Source organism: Stomoxys calcitrans, chromosome 1 (genome assembly GCF_963082655.1).
Source record: "Stomoxys calcitrans chromosome 1, idStoCalc2.1, whole genome shotgun sequence".
Classification (NCBI taxonomy): Eukaryota; Metazoa; Arthropoda; class Insecta; order Diptera; family Muscidae; genus Stomoxys; species Stomoxys calcitrans.
In genome coordinates, this window is record NC_081552.1 from 167566499 (window position 1) to 167587000 (window position 20502).

A 20502-nucleotide genomic window follows, 5' to 3' on the forward strand; every position below is an offset into this window, starting at 1 on the left:
TAAATTTCAGCCAAACTAAACACAAATTGCGGCTTGTAAGGGCTCAAGGAGACAACGGGTAATAGACCGATTTGAACCGTACTTGGCACAGCTATTGAAAGTTGTAAGGAACACTACATGCAAAATTTAGCCAAATCGGATGAAAATTGCGGTTTACAGGATCTCATGAAATCAAATCGAGGGATCGGTTTATATGGGAGCTATATCCAAATCTGAACCGATATGACCTATTTGCGATCCACAACGACGTACGTCAATACTAAGTATATGTCCAAAATTCCAAGCGACCAGCTTTACGCGTTTGGCCGCTATCGTTATTTCGATAGGCGGACTGACGGACATGGCTAGATCGAATCAGAATGTCGAGATGATCAAAAATATATATACTTTATGGGGTCTTACACAAATATTTCGAGGTGTTACAAACGGAATAACTAGATTAGTAAACCGTCATCCTATGGCAGTGGGCATTAAAATTGCAAATCTGAAAGTTTTCATATTGTGTGATACATACGAACATTGTAATACGACACTTTTTTCGATTAAATCGAGCTTTTAGTGTGTGTTCGATATAATAAAAATTCGATAAATTAAAAAAAGTATAAAAACATATGAGAATACATGCCGATTATAGCTCGCTCTATTCGAATTTGACGTACATACATAAGACAGGTCTTGTGAATACAGAAAGAGAGTTTAGTTTCAACTTTCAATAACAATCGGTTTATAACCTGATATAGCTGTCATATAAACCCATCTGGGATATTGACTTCTTGAGCCTTTAGAGGATGCAATTATTATCCGATTTAACTGAAATTTTTTTTCCGATTGTGCCGTTAAGGGGCGCAAATATAATCCGGTATGGCAGAAATTTTGCACGAGGTGTTTAGTTTCAACTTTCAATAACAATCGGTTTATAACCTGATATAGCTGCCATATAAACCCATCTGGGATATTGACTTCTTGAGCCTTTAGAGGATGCAATTATTATCCGATTTACCTGAAATTTGGTAAAACGGCTTCTCCCATTACCTTCAAAGTGTATTTCAAATATGGTCTGAATTGTTCTATAGCCTGATACAGCTCCCATATAAACCTACATCCCTATTTTACTTCTTAAGCCCTAAAAGGATGGAATTTTAAAGGAATTTTACACAATGACTTCTACCAACAATCAATTCAATTATGGTCCTAATCGGACCATAACTTGATATAGCTCCAATAGCATAGCAAAAGAACTCGACAAGTGCGATCCATGGTGAAGGGTATATAAGATTCGGGCCAGCCAAACTTAGCACATGTTCCCTTGTCTTGCCTTTTAAGAGTTTTCATGCAAAGAACTTGGCAAATGCTATCCATGGTGGAGGGTATATGAGAATCCGCTCGAAGGAACTTAGCACGCTTTTAATTGATTAGCTTAGAGACGAGGCCGAGTGAAACTGGAAAAAATCGGTTCAGATTGCATTATAGATCCCACATTTACATATGTGCTATCACCCGGTTTTCACTTTTATAGCTTTTGTCAGCGTTTTACTAAAAGATTTTTTCATAATTTCAAACTATGTGTGCCGATTTTAATCGAAATTGGTAAAGATTTAGATATCGCTCCCACATAAAGACTACTCCGTCCGATTTTTACTAATACTGCAATAATTTGGGCATTTCTTTACCTTTCCTCCTAAAAAATGGCATGAAAGTTTCTCCTATGTCTTTTAAGATAACTGGTGAATCAAATAGAAAACGGAACAGATGTGTGTATCTACCAACATCTTGCTTTCTTACCAACATTTTGAACATTTTCGTCAATGCCCACAGTATGTACGGGTTTTGGTCGAAATTCTTCATTTCAAATTTAAGCAAATTTTAACTCCGATGGGTTTGCGTACACACCCAATTTGATGTAGGATATCAATAGGTCGACTTTGACTGTTCTCTTTTGTTTCGCGATTACTTTTTAGTACTTATAGCGCAGAACCTGCTGATAATTTATAATCGCACCCTCTTTTCAAACCCAGTCTAACCTAACCTAAACAGTGCTCAAATACTATCAGCTACTTTTAACAAGTAAAAAGGCGTAAAGTTCGGCCGGGCCGACCTTTGGATACCCACCACCTCGGGTATATATTTAAACCATCTTTCATCAAAATTCGGTGAAAATTGCATACCTTATGTCCCATAGTAGTTGTATCGAAATATGTTCCGAATAATAAGTACAGTAGCTATATCTAAAAATTAACCGATCTGAACCATAAACGACATGGATGTCGAAAAGCCTAACATAAGTCACTGTGTCAAATTTCAGTGAAATCGGATTATAAATGCGCCTTTTATGGGGCCAAGACTTTAAATCGAGATATCAGTCTACATGGCAGCTATATCTGAACCGATTTAGGCCAAGTTGCAGAGAAATGTCGAAGAGCCTAACACAAAACACTGTCTCAAATTTCAGCGACATTGGACATTAAATGCGCCTTTTATGGGCCCAAAACCTTAAATCGAGAAATCGGTCTATATGGCAGCTATATCCAAATCTGAACCGATTAGGGCCAAATTAAAGAAGGATGTCGAAGGCCCGGACACAACTCACTGTCCCAAATTTCAGCAAAATTGGGTAATAAATTTGGTTTTTATGGTCCTAAGATCCTAAATCGAAGGATCGGTCTATATGGCAGCTATATCCAAATCTGGACCGATCTGGGCCAAATTAACGAAAGATGTCCAAGGGCCTAAGACACTGTCCCAAATTTCAGCAAAATCGGATAATAAATGTGGCTTTTATGGGCTGAAGACCCTAAATCGGAGGATCGGTCTATATGGCAGCTATATCCAAATCTGGACCGATCTGAGCCAAATTAACGAAGGTTATCCAAGAGCCTAACTCAACTCACAGTCCCTAATTTCAGCAAAATCGGATAATAAATGTGGCCTTTATGGGCCGAAGACCCTAAATTGGAGGATCGGTCTATATGGCAGCTATATTCAAATCTGGACCGATCTGGGCCAAATTAACGAAGTATGTCCAAGGGCCTAAGATTACTCACTGTCCCAAATTTCAGCAAAATCGGATAATGAATGTGGCTTTTATGGACCTAAGATCCTAAATCGGAGGATCGGTCTATATGGCAGCTATATCCAAATCTAGACCGATCTGGGCCAAATTAACGAAGGATGTCCAAGGGCCTTAGACAACTGACTGTCCCAAATTTCAGCAAAATCGGATAATAAATGTGGCTTTTATGGGCTGAAGACCCTAAATCGGAGGATCGGTCTATATGGCAGCTATATCCAAATCTGGACCGATCTTAGCCAAATTGACAAAGGATATTGAAGGACCTAAGACAACTCACTGCTCCAAATTTCGGCAAAATCGGATAGCAAATGTGGCTTTAATGAGCCTAAGACCCTAAATCGGGAGATCGGTCTATATGGGGGCTATATCGAGATATAGTCCGATATAGCCCATCTTCGAACTTAACCTGCTTATGGACAAAAAAAAGAATCTATGCAAAATTTCAGCTCAATATCTCTATTTTTAAAGACTGTAGCGTGATTTCAACAGACAGACGGACGGACATGTCTAGATCGTCTTAGATTTTTATGCTGATCAAGAATATATATACTTTATAGGGTCGGAAATGGATATTTCGATGTGTTGCAAACGGAATGACAAAATGAATATACACCATCCTTCGGTGGTGGGTATAAAAATAAGGCCCTCTTATTAGGATATACTACATATGAATACCGCTGAAGACATATACGCAACTCATCCCATTCCTACGCACCTTGTCTTGATTGCATTGTATTTAGTGGGGATGGAAAATTATATTGCATGATGTGGATGGTAAACATTTACTTACATAAATACTAATAAAAATTAGCAATTAAAGAGTTTTCTCTTAATTATTATTTATTGATAATTACAGTAACTGATTCTTGATACAAAACAGAAAACTGGATATTCCTTCGCCTCAAGCTCTGCATTGTTAAACATAAGCTGCAATAAAAATATTTTCATTTTGAAAGAAAAAAAGTTAAACCATCAGTACAACTAATGAGTGTGGCAAGAGTTAATAGACATTTACATTTCCTTATAAAGTTTGAAATTCCTATTGCTTTACAAATTGTTAAAGAAAATTTGTATGTGTTAGAAACAAAATGTATATACCATGTTTATGTAGTAGTGGACTTATTGTAAATTGATAAATTTTATATTTTAGGCAACCAAGATGTGTTACAAACAGAATAAGTAATTTATTGAATAATTAAGCTTATAGTAAATACAATCATAAAAAAGCGGAAAAATAGCATTGTCTACTAAGGTCACCAGCTAGAAACGGAATAATAAAAACTATATACCCTCCTATCCTTCGGTGGTATAAAAGTAATCGTTTCTCAGTTTTAATTGTGGTATTAACCTTGATTTATTACTTTTCTTGATATCCATATTTCCCTACCATTCCATCCTTTATCACAACATCGTTGTATGAAAGTTATCCACCAATGTGTATATATTGTATTTGCGCCAACTCGCTACCGCCGTACTAATTTAATTATTATAATTGACATTAACTAATCTATCCGTTCGCAGGTCCAAAACCATTTGCAGAGTCCAATTAAAGTATTTGATTTTATTGAGAAATGCGATAGGGCAACCTAGGCACAAAAATGAGGATAGATAATATTAGTTCATACATTTAAATAATATTGGTAACACATTGCATGATAACACTGTGGAACACAACAACAAGTAAAAAGGCGTTAAGTTCGGCCTGGCCGAATACCCACCACCTCGGGTATATATGTAAACCACCATTCATCAAAATTCGGTGAAAATTTTATACCTTATACTCATATACCTCATACCGATCTGAACTATATACGACACGGATGTCGAAAAGCTGAACATAAGTCACTGTGTCAAATTTCAGTGAAATCGGACTATAAATGCGCCTTTTATGGGGCCAAGACTTTAAATCGAGATATCGGTCTACATGGCAACTATTTCCAAATCTGGACCGATCTGGGCAAAATTGAAGAAGGACGTCGAAGAGCCTAACCAAACTCCCTGTCTCAAATTTCAGCGACATCGGACAATAAATGCGTCTTTTATGTCCCCAAAACCTAAAACCTAGATATCGGTCTATATGGCAGCTATATCCAAATCTGGACCGATCTGTGCGATATTGCAGAAGTATGTCAAGGGGCTTAACTTAACTCACTGTCCCAAATTTCGGCGACATCGGACAATGAATGAGCATTTTATGGGCCCAAAACCATAAATCGAGAAATCGGTCTATATGGCAGCTATATCCAAATCTGGACCGATCTGAGCCAAATTAACGAAGGATGTCGATGGGCCTTACACAATTCACTGTCCCGAATTTCATCAAAATCGGATAATAAATGTGGCTTTTGTGGGCCTAAGACCCTAAATCGGAGGATTGGTCTATATGGCAGCTATATCCAAATCTGAACCGATCTGGGCCAATTTAACGAAGAAAGTCGAAGGGCCTAAGACAACTCACTGTCCCAAATTTCAGCGAAATCGGATAATAAATGTGGCTTTTATGGGCCTAAGACCCTAAATCGGAGGATCGGTTTATATGGGGGCTATACCAAGATATAATCCGATATAGCCCATCTTCGAACTTAACCTATTTATGGACACAAAAAGAATTAGTGCAAAATTTCAGCTCAATATCTCTATTTTTAAAGACTGTAGCGCGATTTCAACAGACAGACGGGCGGACATGTCTAGATCGTCTTAGATTTTTACGCTGATCAAGAATATATATACTTTATAGGGTCGGAAATGGATATTTGATGTGTTGCAAACGGAATGACAAAATGAAAATACCCCCGTCCTTCGGTGGTGGGTATAAAAAGTAACGGGTAAAACTACACAGATTATGAAAGAGGGGGCAAAAAGAAGAGACACTTGTATCGGCGTTTTGAAGGTTAACATCGAAAAGTAGTCAAACAAGAGGGTGGAAGTTCCTCCCATCTGACTATTTATCTAAATTTTGCGGCTTACGATAACTTGTACTTTTATTTTAATTGTATAATGTTTTTCGGCAATATTACACACAAGACAACGAACAATATTATTGTAGAACATTTTAACCTGCGCTTGTGGCTGAACAAATTTGTTACAAAAATCTTCTCAATGAAATTCTATTACCGGTTTTTGAATACACCGAAAGCGAAAGTCAAATCAGGAGGTTGCTTTATATGAAAGCTCCTAATCTGAACTGATATGGCCAATTTGCAGTCCCCAACGACCTACATTAATATTAAATATCTGTTCACAATATCAAGGGGCTAGCTTTACGCGTTCGACTGCTATCTTGATTTTGACAGATGGACGGACCGACATGGCTAGATCGAATCAGAATGTCCAGACGACCCAGAATATATATACTTTATGGGGTCCCAGATTAATATTTCGAGGTGTTACAAACGGAATGACTAGATTAGTATACCCCCTTAATATGGTGGTGAGTATAAAAATGTTTAGCGGTGGTTTTCCCCTCCTAATACTGGCGACATTTATGAGGTTCTATGCCATGTAAAAACTTCTCTCCAAGAGGTATCGCACTGCGACACGCCGTTCGGATTCGGCTATAAAAAGAAGACCTCTTTTCATTGAGCTTAAATTAGAATCGGACTGGACTCATTGATTTGTGAAATGTTTGACCCATACCCATACCCACCACCATAGAATGGGGTTATACTAATCTAGTCATTCCGTGTGTAACACCTCGAAATATTCATCTAAGACCCCATAAAGTTTATATATTCTTGATCGTCTCGACGTTCTTAGTCGATCTAGCTATGTCCATTCGTCCATCTGTCGAAACCACATTAGCGGTCGAATGCGTAAAGCTAGCCGCTTAAAATTTTGCACAGATACTTTATATTGATGTAGGTCGTTGGGGATTCCAAATAAGTCATACCGCTTCAGATTTACATATAGGTCCCATATAAAACGATCTCCCGATTTGACTTCTTGAGTCCTTACAAGCCGCAATTTTTTTCCGATTTGGCTGAAATTAATCATGCGGTGCTCTGTTACGACTTCCAACAAATGTGCATGCAACCCATGTAAACCGGTCTCTCGATCATCCTTGTTCGGTTCTTAGTGCTTTTATTTTTGTTGGTTTGTCAGAAGTTTGGTATGTAGAATAAAATTATGCACTTCAACTAAATTTATTTTGCATAAATTTATAGCAGAATCCATGTTGGTGGCTTTCCAAGATTCGGCCCGGCCGAACTTAGCACACTTGTACTTGTTTCTTCTAACATCCCCCTCATTATTGAGCAGCAGTCATTTTCAGCAAACAACAGACTTTTCAGCAGTTAGCCTGTTACTCTGAAATTGCAGTACTACTGCTACAATAGCGGCAAAATTAACTACTGCAAATGCAAATTTGCCCATGAACATTCCATTACGGAACAGGGGCAAACTTCTCACATACCAATAAGTCCGATTCAAGTTTATGCTCAATAATAAGGGACCTCCTTCTTTAGCCAAGTCCGAACGACGTGCCGCTGTGCGACACCTCTTTTTAGGAGAAGGATAACTACCGCTAAAAATTTTTTGATGACGTCGCCAGGATTCGAATACAGGCGTTCAGCGTCATAGGCGGACATGCTAACCTCTGCGCTGCGGTAGCTTCCAGAATTAACTACTCATATTCAGCAAACAGTGTTTACTATTTTCAGAAAACTTGTTTCTATGAGTGTAGGCAAACAAAGAATAATGGATAAAATTTTGCCATGCTATTGTAGTCATATCAGATTATGGACCGATTCCGACCATACTTGATTTGACTGTTGGAGACCATAGTAGAAGTCATTGTGCTACATTTCAGCCAAATCGGATAAGAATTTCGACCTATAGGGGATCAAGAAGTAATATCGAAAGATCGGTTTGGTACGCATATTGAAGGTCATTGGAGAAGTGTTGTACAAAATTTCAAACAAAACAGAATAAGCATAACCGGATAAGAATAGTGCCCTCTATAGGCTCACGAAGTAAAACGGTGAGATCGGTTTACATGGGAGGTATATCAGGTTATCAACCGATTTGGACAATAGTTTGTTGCAGGCCATCCTAAGGCGAACAGTCAGTCGCAAGGCCACGATAGCTATAAGGGGGTGGGGGTGCTATGGTAATCCACATGTTACAATTGCTATGGCCGAAGCACGCCACCACCGATGTATGAATTAGGACGGCGATCCAAATAGTGAGATATTCCTAGATGGATGAGCACAATTTTTTTTCTGTTATAATTAAATATATATTTTTTTGTATGTGCTCTCCGGCGTGCTTCTGGTTAATGTTGTGAGGTGGTGGTGGCGTGCGAGTGAATGTGGAAATGCATGACGTTGGCTGCAAGTGTCACCAGATTGTCAGAGTGGCTTAGAGTTAGTGGATGACGTGGGGTAGATCGCACGGGTGTAGAGCAACGAATTGTCCGACAAATCTGTTGTCCGTTAATTTGAAGGTTGAATGGCCAGGGTTGATACTGAAGAAACATTCACCATAACAAAATACCGGCCCTGACATTGAAGAAAGAGTAGCAAAGAAAGTTGTGTATTTTGGGAGAAGAGAAAATGCGGCCAAAAGAAAGTAAAGAGGAAAATGGTCGATCGTGGAAAATTGGCATTTGGCGGAAGGAAAATGGGCCTATATAAGCTGGTGGGGCCAAAAAGAAGCCATTTAGCAAAGAGAAGTCGTGGGAAGAAGTAAAGTGATCGTTTTGCCCGGTTAATAAAAATACCTTTGTTTGTGTGGTCCAGTTGAATAAAAAGGCAGTTAAACCAAATTAATTTTAATTTTTTTGTGTATTGTGTGATAAGATTTGAATGTGAGTGAACTGTAGTTTCTAAAAATGTGTAGTAGATTTGAGATTTTGTCATTTCTTTTGCTGTATAGAAAGTGATTCCTGTGATTTGGAGAATAGCACTGGCCATCCTAGCTATAAAGGGGGCCAGTGCGACACTTTATTGCGGAAAATCAGCAAGTTGTGAGACTTTCCCCAGCTACCATCAGGCCATCGGACTGGGAACGGTGTTAATTGTTGAGACATCTACCTTGTAGTGCACGTTGAAGCCGAAATTGTATGGAAGCCTGTGCCGACTGTGATTCCTTTTGTGATGTCTGGCCAAGAGCTGTGTAAGACACCTACCATACGAAGACAGTCCTAAAATAAAAGAAAGAGAGCAAAAAAAAATCAAATCACTAATCAGATTTAAACGGTAAATTTTATGAAAGAAGCTTATAAATGAAGTAACGTAGAATAAAAGAAAAAAACTATATTGTGAGGAGAATAATACCTGTTCCAATCAGAAAAAAAAAGGATTAAGGGAATCAATGAGCCCCAAACTTTGTTCTAAATTGTGTTTTGGTCTGCTATAAATGAATGGCAGAGATCTGTTAAGAGAGCTCTTTTAGTAGATAGGAAAAGTAGCATATTCGCGCCAATTAAAGCGTCTTAGGACAAGGGATAGAGGTGAATTGAGTGGTCTCCCCTTAGATTAAGGAGCCAAAACTTCTTTCGATCATTCTTTAATTAGTACGGTATTGTTCTTTGTGTTTTGTTTGCCGTTTTAAAAGTGTAATATTAATATAAGAAATTTTTTCAAATTTTTTCTATCCCCTTAAAAAACTCAATAAATTTTATTATGTCTTAAGTGTTTAACAGAAAGAATATGTGTTGGTAATTGTTATACTTGCGGGGGTGAAGCGATGAAGTAAGTGCGTGTGCTAATGTGTGTGGTGTTTGAGGTCCAAGAAGAAAATGGGTAAGAGGACGCCTTGGACCATGGTTGGGAGGGCAAGTGTAGGATCGTAACAACAAGATCCCTGTGTAAAAAGTTTTTCCTCTCGTGTTTAGTCACTAGTTAGTAAGTGAAATAGTGTCCCCTCAGATTTTCAATGTTTGTGAGCAGGGTTTGATTTGGCGGGTTGAGGCCCCTAGCCCTGAGTGTCTCCCTACAGCTAACCGGTAACCATTTCAAACGCCGACCAAGCGCACACATAACAAGTTGGCATTATTGTTGGAAACAAAAGAATTCACGCAAAGTTTCAGCTAAATCGGATAAGAATTGCGCCGTCTAGAGTCTGAAAAGGTCTAGATCTAAGATCGGTTTATATGGCAGCTATATCAAAACGTAGAATGATGTGGCTCATTTACAATCCAAACCGACCTAGACAAGTAAGAAGTATTTGTGCAAAATTTCAAGCGCTTAGCTTCATTCCTTAGAAACTAAGCGTGCTTTTGCCAGACGGACTGACATGGCTAAATCGACTTAGATGTCAAGAAGATCAAGAATATATTTACTTTGTTGGGTTTCAGGGTCTGGAAGGACACAGTAACGCAGAGGTTGTCATGTCCACCTATGACGCAGAACGCTGGTTAACCCTTCCTAATACTGACGACGTTTCAGAGGTACAATGCCATGTAAAAACTTTTTCCCAAAGTGATGTTGCACTGCGACACGCTTTGAATCGGACAGCTCTCAGTGATATGTGAGAAGTTTGTCCCTGTTTCTTTGTGGAATGATTAAGGGCAAACTTTGCATTTGCATTTGTTTGGTTTTAAATGAATAATTCGATGTTTTACAAACACATTGACAAAAGCAGTAAGGAAAGTCAAAAGTCGGGTCGTGCTGGCTGTATAATACCCTAAATCTACCATAAAAGTGAAAAGTGGGAGCTATATGTAATTCTGACCAAATCTGATGGACCTCGTCGGATGTTTTCAGACGGGTTATTAAACAATCCGTATCAAATTTCGAGTAAATGCATTGAAACTGACGAATGGCATCATTATTGAAAATTACCCAAAATCTGAAGAACATTCATATATATATATATATATATATATACTAGCTGACCCGGGCCCGCTCCGCTGCGTTTTCTTTTACTTTATATGGAACAAAGTTTCCTTGGAATATTTATTTTCGGCAATTTAAGAGCTTTTAGTGAAATACCATGCTACGAAAATAGTATATCGCTTGACTAATTGTTTAACAATATAAGTGATTTTGTCTGTCCCATATGATCTTTATTGGTCTACGGATTTAAGTTTGGATGTAAGGTGTACTCCATTCTTAAAATACTTTATTTCAGCCCGCTGCTCTCATGATATCTGATTTAGGGGTGTTTTCGGGGGTGAGGTGGTCCCCCAGGCACTTGGGCCTGAAAAAATTTCAGCATCGTGCTCTTCTTTCTTTCTTGGTTTAGGGGAGTTTACACGATGAGACGTCCCCCAAACACATGGCCCAAAATAGGTTATCAAATTCGTTTTCTAATCTTAAATACCACACATTGGCATGGTCGAAAAATTTTTACCCTTTGCGGGGTGTTTTGGGAAGGGGTGATTCCCTAAATACATGGTCCTAAATTTGGATATCAAATTCGTATTCTACTCCCAAATACCTTTATTTGAGCCCCATTTTGCGAAGGTCACTAAAAAATTGCGGTTTGTGGGGTATTTTGGGAAAGGAGTTGACCCCCAAAAAATTGGTCCAGAAAGTGGGAATCAATTCTTGCTCTACCTCCCAATACCTTTCATTTCCACATTGACATGGTCGGTAAATATGGCCGATTTAGGGGTGTTTTGGGGATTTGGGTGGTCCCCCAAACACTAAGCCCGGAAAATATATCAGCAACGTGCTCTATTCTCATATATCTGCATATAATTTATTTGAACCCCATGTTGCCATTGGCCTCAAAATTGGATATCAAGTTCGTTTTCAAATCTCATTTAAACTCCTTATTGCAAAAGACAGCAAATATGTCCGGTTTGGGGTATTGGCCCTAAAAACTATAAATATTTAGTTCCACTCTCTTTAAAACCCTAAATTGTCTTGGTGAGCAAATACGTCCTATTTGGGGGTTGTTATGGTGGTGAGACGTTCCCTAGACAGTTGGTCCCTAATGTTGATATCAGATACGTGGTCTACTCCCAAATACCTTTAATGTGAGCGCCATATTTCCATAGTCGGCAAACATGACCGGCTTGGAGGGTGTTTTGGGGGATGGGCGGCCACTCAATGAGTTGACCTTAAAATATATATCGGATTCGTGTTCTACTCTAAAAACCCTCTTATTTGAGCCTCATATTGCAAAAGTCAGCAAATTCTTACTATTTGGGTGGTGTTGTGGAGGTGGGGTGGCCCCATAGACACTTTTCCCAAATATTGATATCAGATTCGTGCTTTGAGCCCCATATTGCTATGGTAGTAAATTTGTACCCTTTGGGGGATGTTTTTGGGAAGAGGCGGCCCCCCAAACACTTGGTCCCATATTTGGATATCAGATTCTTATTCTATTGGGTTGCCCAAAAAGTAATTGCGGATTTTTTAAAAGAAAGTAAATGCATTTTTAATAAAACTTAGAATGAACTTTAATCAAATATACTTTTTTTCTAAAGCAAGCTAAAAGTAACAGCTGATAACTGACAGAAGAAGGAATGCAATAACAGAGTCACAAGCTGTGAAAAAATTTGTCAACGCCGACAATATGAAAAATCCGCAATTACTTTTTGGGCAACCCAATACACTCTAATACCTTTTATTGAAGCCCCATATTCCCATGGTCATTAAAAAAGTTCTGTGTGGGGGGTGTTTTGGGGAAGGGGTGGACCCCCAGAAACGTGGTCCCCCATTTGGATATCAGATTCGTATTCTACTCGCAAATACCTTTCATTTGAGTCCCATATTGCCATGGTCGGTAAATATGTCCGATTTAGGGGTGTTTTGGGGGTTTGGGTGGTCCCCCTAGCACTTGGTTCGACAAATGGATATCAGATACGTTTTCTTATCCTAAATACCTTTCATTTGAGTCCCATATTGTCGTGATTGGTCTAAATGTATGTTTGGTAAGTTTTAGGGTGTGGCGGCCCCCCTAGGTACCCCATCCGAATTTTGGATACCAAATTTTTATTTTTAGGGTACTATATGAGATCATATAAAATATCGCTTAAATCGCACACCCATCTCCGAGATCTGGCGTTTCTGAAAACTATGGTAAGGGGAAGGGCCGCCCCCCTTCAGATATCAAAAAATTACCACGGGATCACCACAAACATACAAACAAACAAACACAAATTGATTTAATATATATATAAATATATATATATATATATATATATATATATATATATATATATATCGATTTAAAAATTACAACATTACTGCAATATAAATCCACATCGGACAAACATATATCTGTAATTTTTAGATTTTTAATTTTAGGTTTCTTAACAACACTTTTATCTACAAAATTCTTAAAACAATTTTGAACATTGGACCTCAAATGAAGATTTGGCGGCACGAACAATGTTTCCAAATGCCGAGGTGACCAACTTTAGGGCCCGGCCAAGAAGCACCCCGTCCACCTAGGGGCTTTTACACATGAAATCGATAAAATCTCAGCGCCAACCATTTCGAATTTCGAACAGTTATCTCTATCCATTCTCATATGACATATTTTTATTAGTTTTTTTTTCGTGTCTATCCCCCTGTGCTTCGTTGAGGATTGCAAATAGGTCATCTAGGTTCCGATTTGGATATAGCTCCCACATAAAGTTGTCCTTCGATTTGACTTCAATTGTTATCAGATTTAGCTGAAACTTTACATGTTTTGTATCTTCCAAATTTATCAGTAACCTGAAAGGCGCATTGTTGTCCGTTTTGGCTAAAATTTTGCACGGAATATTTTATTTAGACTCCCAACAACCGTTAAAAGTTTATCCAAATCGATCTATAACCAGATATAGCTATAAGATATAAATTGACCTTCCGATTTAACATTTAGAGCCCATGGAAGCTGCAATTTTTGTCCGATTTGGCTGAAATTTTGCACATAGGTTTTTTGTATGACTTCCAACATCCATTGTAAGTATAGTTCATTTAAAGATTTTGGATTTAATAATAATAGGCAAAGTAAAGTATATATATATATTAATATTCTTTGAATAGAAAGCATTAAACAATGGTCTAAACCCGGACAATATCCTGCAATGGAACCTCAATAGGTACCATTTAAGATAAAAATTGTCTAATATCAAGTAAAAAATATATCACCAAAGGAATTATTTATATAAAACATTGGAAAATTTTACATCTTTAAATTAGATTAGGACAAATATTTTTTGCAGTGTAGAGTGTCCTAAAAAACACTATTTTTTTTCTTTTTGACGCGAATACAATGCATATTTGCACATATCACTTTTTTCGCCCAAACTTTTTCCAACGAGGGCAGAAAGAAAACATATTCAACTATATAATTTCTAACAAGCTTTCAGAATCATCATCGAGCTAAGTAAAAATTACATTTGCTCTTATTCTAATTTTTGTCCTAATATATTTTTAATTTTATATTTAAATCCCCTTTCTATCTTTCCTTTTCATATCTACAACTTACACAGGTTACAAGCGTGTAGCTTGGCCTCCAGCAAGCGAGGAGAGGGTTGTACGTGAATTTACCCCTCAACCCCATGCTCAATACTCGGCCCCGGCCTATAACCCACAGGCCCAAGAGCAACAGCAACCACCTCAATCTCAGCAATATCAACCAACTGCTGCTGCTGTTGCTGCTACATTGCCCCCAACTCAGGTGAGTTCACAACTTCAAATTAAATGAAAAATTGTGTAGAAAGAAAATAAATTCGAATTTGTACATGTGCAGGATATGAATGTATCCTATCCCATTGTGTAAATATGATATAAAACCAAACTGACACTTGTTTGTTTTTTTTTCATTTTCATTGACTAAATGAACAACGGACTGCAACAACAACAACAATAACAATGAGACACATTTATTTTTATTATATTTTGTTTAAAAAAATACATCCGGAAACTCCTCTTGCAAATACAATAGTCACAAAAAGTAATGGCAAAGCATTTTAAAAGAGCAAAAGTAACACATAATTTTTGTTTTTCAACATAATTTTTTGGTCTTGAAGCAGAGCTCAATAGTTATAAAGTCTCCCATGGCAACGCTTAATATCTGCCATTTTCATTGATGGAGAACTCATCTTCATGCATCAGTGCAGGGGAATTTCCAGCATTGTAAATAGTTTGCAAATCGTTGCGTTTCACTATTGTAGTTGTTGTAGCTGTTTCCGTTTATTTGTTCCTATTTTTGGAAAACTGAAATCAATATTGATATATGAATGTATGTTTATGTAAGGTATTATGTTCATTGAAAAAAATATGTAACCATGTATAAATACGTTTATATCATTCTGGATTCTCATATCCTGGGAAAATACATATTTGTTGTCAACATGTAAACTTTTTTGCAGCTTGTGTTATGGTATTGGGCTTCTCTTTCCAAAAAAAAACACCAAACATTATTTTAAGTCCAATATATTTTTTTTATAATTTAATCTAGTTAGTTAGGTTTCGCCTATTATGGAATTAAATCTTAAACAATTTTGCTAGTGTCATAGTCTAATTCAGCAATTACGCATAAGAACGGGAAACCGAATTCCAATATAAGACCATACAGTTTGGAATCAAATTTAAATCAATTTTGTAATTGTCGTAACCTAACTCAGCAATTTTAATTTAATTTAATATATGTATATTACGGAATCAAACCTAAAGCTATTCTACAATTGTCGTTCCGGCTCAACCGATTTGCTTGAAATTGTCACAGATGGTAGAGTTTGTCCACGCGGTGAAAATAGGGTACCTCATTTTGTGATACCCGCGAGGGGGCGACCCCTCGCCCTAACCCCAATTTTCAAAAACGCCAGGTCTCGGAGATGGGTACATCGATTTAAACGAAATGTTCTATGCCCCTTGTGGTCAAATAACCATGGGGAACGCCCTATCGAAAAACCCACCCAAACAGACATGTTTGCCGATTGGGACAATATGGGTATCAACTGAAAGGCATTTAAGAGAAGAGTACAAACTTGAAATAACAATTTGACCCCAAGTTTCGAGCGCCTACCCCACCCCCAAAAACAGCCAAAAAATTACATGTTAACCGATTGGGACAGTAGGGATATGAAATGAAAGGTAAATGCGAAATGTATATAAAAATTTGGGGTAAAGTTTCAGGGGGGCCACCCCACCTCAAGAACCACCCCTATACGGATATGTAGGCCATCGTGACCATGTGAGATTCAAATGAATGTTACTTGAGTGTAGAATATGAAACCTATATAAAAATTTGGGTTAATTATCCACCCTAAAATATGCTCCAATTGGAAATGTATACCAAACGGGACAATATCGAATTCAAATGAAAGGTATTTGAGAGTTATTTACGAATAAAAATTATTTGGACCATGTCGCAAATATTTAAGGGTGTAGCGAAGCACCCCGGGCCAGCTAGCATATATAAAATACAAGCTGAACCGGGCCCGCTCCGCTGTGCCTTATTTTACTTTATATGGAACAAAATTATCCATTGAATATTTATTTTCGGCTCTTAAAGAGCTTTTAGTGGAATAGCATGCTACATGTATATCGCTTGACTAATAGAATAACAATATAAATGCCTTTATCTGAATCCCATATGATCTTAATTGGTCTATCAAATCGCTCGGAGGGTCATTTAAGTTTTGATGTTAGATGTACTCTATTGTAAAAAGACTTTATTTGAGCCAGATATTCTCATGGCGATTTGGAGTGGTAAGGCCCCCAGGGTGGCGGTTGGTGAGTTTAGGGCGAGGTGTGGACCCCCAGAAACGTGGTCCAGAAAGTGGCTATCATAGTCCTGGAAAATATTAGCATCGTGCTCTACTCTCAAATACCATTTATTTAAACCCCGTAAACACTTGGTCCCAAAATTAGATGTCAAATTTTCTAATCTCAAATACCTTTCATTTGGGTCCCATATTGTTGTGATTTGTCCATATATATTGTATATAGGGTTGCCCAAAAAGTAATTGCGGATTTTTCATATAGTCGGCGTTGAAAATTTTTTCACAGCTTGTGACTCTGTAATTGCATTCTTTCTTCTGTCAGTTATCAGCTGTTACTTTTAGCTTGCTTTAGAAAAAAAGTGTAAAAAAGTATATTTGATTAAAGTTCATTCTAAGTTTTATTAAAAATGCATTTACTTTCTTTTAAAAAATCCGCAATTACTTTTTGGGCAACCCAATATTTGGTGGGTTTTGTGGGTGGGGCGGCCCCCTAAATACCTCATCCGAAATTTGGATACCAATTTATTGTTTTCAGGTTACTATAAGAGAGCACATAAAATTTCGCTTAAATCGCACCTCTTATTTCCGAAATCTGGCGTTTCTGAAAATTAGGGTAAGGGGTTTAGCCGTTTTTGAGTCTATACGGAGCAGACAAACAAACACAAATTGATTTGTGTACATAAGACTAGCTGAGCCGGCCCGCTCTGTTGCACCCGATTATGCTATGTTGGGAGGAGTACTCTACATTTGAACATTTCTGCCTAATTTCAGTTGAAAATGTATTCCACTTTTCCTGTGGATTTTTCTACACTAAATTTTTTAAATCCCACATTGCAATGGTCAGAAAAGTCCTTCTTGGAGTGTGGCGGATTCCCAAAGACTTCCAAAAAGCGAAAGTCAATTTCGCACTCTACTCCCAAAGACCTTTCATGTAAGATCCATATTGCCATGGTCGGCAAATATGTCCGATTTGAGGGGTTTTTTGACGGTGAGGAGAACCACGAAGCACCAAGTCCCAAAATTGCATATAAGATTCGTTTTCTACTCTCGAATTTGATTCCCTTATTGTAGTGATTGGTCTATAAATCCGTTTGGGGGGTTTTGGAGGTGGGCAGCCCTCCTATGCACCCACCCCAGATTTTGGTACACAATTTTTGTTTTTAGGTTACTGTTAGTGTACAAACAAAATTTCTCTTAAATCGCCCTACTCATCTCCGAGATCGAGTGTTGTGCGCCACACCCCATTTGCCACTTGAGCACAAATTTGAAGGAAGGGGGACTTATCGGGGATGGGGCGACCATCAATTAGGATAGGTTAGGTTAGGTTGAAAAGAGGGTGCAGATATTAATCGGCCCCATGCCACTATGGACATACACCTAAACCAGTAATCGGCGCTGTTGTGCGCTCTTAAAACTATAAAGTAACCTCTACTGAAAGGTAACAAGAAGGAGGTCAGTATAGCTATTTGTATCATAACGGGACACATAGGGCTACGAGCTCACTTATGTAAAATCGGTGCGGCAAGTGATAGTATGTGTAGGGGAAGATGATGTGACGTTGGAGCATTTCCTTTGTCATTACCCGGCTTTCGCGTCTAACAGATACCGGCACTTAGGTGGACCAACTTAGGAGAGTGGTATTGAAAACAATTAAGGATTTTGTAAGCAGTACGGAATTCCTAACTTAAAATTTTCTTTTTAGAGGCTACTTTATAGTTTTTAGAGCGCACAACAAGCCGATTACTGGATTAGGTGTATGTCCATAGTGGCATGGGCAGATTAATATCTGCACCCTCTTTTCAACCTAATCTAACCTAACCTCTAAAAAGAACATTTTAATTTAGGATTTCCATGCTACATACAGAATCCTTAATTGTTTTCAATACCACTCCCTTAAGTTGGTTCATGTCTGGTATTGTGTCTCCACCTAAGTGCTGGTATCTGTTAGACGCAAACGCCGGGTAGTGACAAAGGAAATTCTCCAACGTCTCATCTTCTTCCCCGCATTCCCTACACATGCTATCACTTGCCGCACCGATTTTACATAAGTGAGCTCGTAGACGTATATGTCCCGTTATGATACCCATAGCTATACTGACCTCCTTCTTACTTCCTTTCAGTAAAAGACTCGTCTTCTCACTATTTTCGGATTTTCGCCGTCCTACCGACCGTTTCGCTGTGCCACAATGTTGCATGCGCATTCGTCGCCCACTCCCTTAACTCGGACTGCGGCGACCCGAAAGGCTTCGGGCTAACCAAGTTTATTGACGGCAGTCATCTGGCCTTTCATTTCCCCCTCCGTTAAGGGCCGGCACCCAAACGATGCGGATTTTCCCATCTTCAGAGAAGGCGTTAATCTTCTTCTTATACTACAAGACTGTTCGTGACCTTACCTTCCTGGTTGTTATTGCCCTTATGGCAATTTTACTATCGGTAAAGATGTCCACACGCGACCATCAATTACTTGGACCATATGTTTTATGTCATATTTGAAGCTACTCCCGAATACCTTTAATTTGATATGTACGTCCAATATGTCTGTTTGGAGCGGTTTTTGGGGTAGGGCGACCCATAGGATACTTGAACCCAAGATTTTTACCATATTCGTATTTTACTCTCCAATATCTTTCATTTGATACCCATTGTGTCCCTATCGGTCCAAAGGTTTTAAAATTTGAATATTTTTTTCTAAATTTAACTAAAAATTTGCAAATTTTGCCGATGAACATTCCTCTAAGGAACAGGGCAAACTTCTCACATATCAATGAGCGCAGTCCGATTAAAGTTTATGCTCAATGATAAGGGGCCTCCTTTTTATAGCCGAGTCCGAACGGCGTACCGCAGTGCGACACCTCTTTGGAGAGGAGTTTTACATGGCATAGTACCTCACAAATGTTGTAGGAGAGGAAAATCACCGCTGTTTTGACTTCTCGAGCCCCATAGAAGCCTCACTTTTCATCAAATTTGGCTGAAATTTGTGTCGTCCATCATCCATGCCAAGTATGATGCTAGTCGGTCTATAAACTGATATAGGCCCCATATAAACCGATTCTCGGATTTGACTTCTTGAGCCCTTAAAAGCCTCAATTTTTTGAAATTTGGAACAATGAATTGTGTTATGACTTTTATCATCCATGTCAAATACGATCCTAGACGGTCTTTTAACTATTGTAGCGCCCATATAAACAGATCCCCGGATTTACCTTCTTGAGCCCCTAGAAGCGTCAATTTTCATCCGATTTGGCTAAAATTATGAAAAAAAGGCTTGTATAGTGACTTCCAAAATCCATGCTAAGTATGATCTGAATCGGTCTATAAACAAATATAGCTTCCAAGTAAACCGATCCCCGGATTTGAATTCTTGAGCCTCTTAAAGCCGCAATTTTAATCCGACTTGGTTGAAATTTGGAACAACGTCTTGGGCTATGACCTGCAACATTCATGCCTAGTATGATTTGAATCGGTCCATAAACAGATATAACCCCTATATAAACCGATCGCCGGATTTGACTTCTTGAGCCCTTAGAAGCCTCAATTTTTATCCGACTTGGCTGAAACTTGGAACAAAAACTTGTATTAGGACTTTCAACATCCATGTCAAGTATGATCCGAATCGGTCTATAAACAGATATAGCCCCCATATAAACCGATCCCCGGATTTTACTTCTTCAGCTTCTAGAAGCCTAAATTTTTACCTGATTTGGTGGAAATTTGACCCTAAAACCTATTATATGACTTACAACATCAGTGCCAAGTTTTATCCGAATCGGTGAATAAAGGCCCCCTTAAGTATCGATATCCCGATATGACTTCTTGA

General features: G+C 38.3%; 1 protein-coding gene across 1 annotated transcript in view; it reads left to right on the forward strand.

Annotated features, from left to right (window-relative positions):
• LOC106090296 (uncharacterized) overlaps positions 1 to 20502 on the forward strand; it is an 878040-nt gene that overhangs the window by 733184 nt on the left and 124354 nt on the right. Inside the window, exon 5 of the mRNA XM_059360384.1 lies at positions 14448 to 14635. Within this exon, the coding sequence (XP_059216367.1) occupies positions 14448 to 14635 (188 nt within the window). The remainder of the gene's footprint in view (positions 1 to 14447; positions 14636 to 20502) is intronic.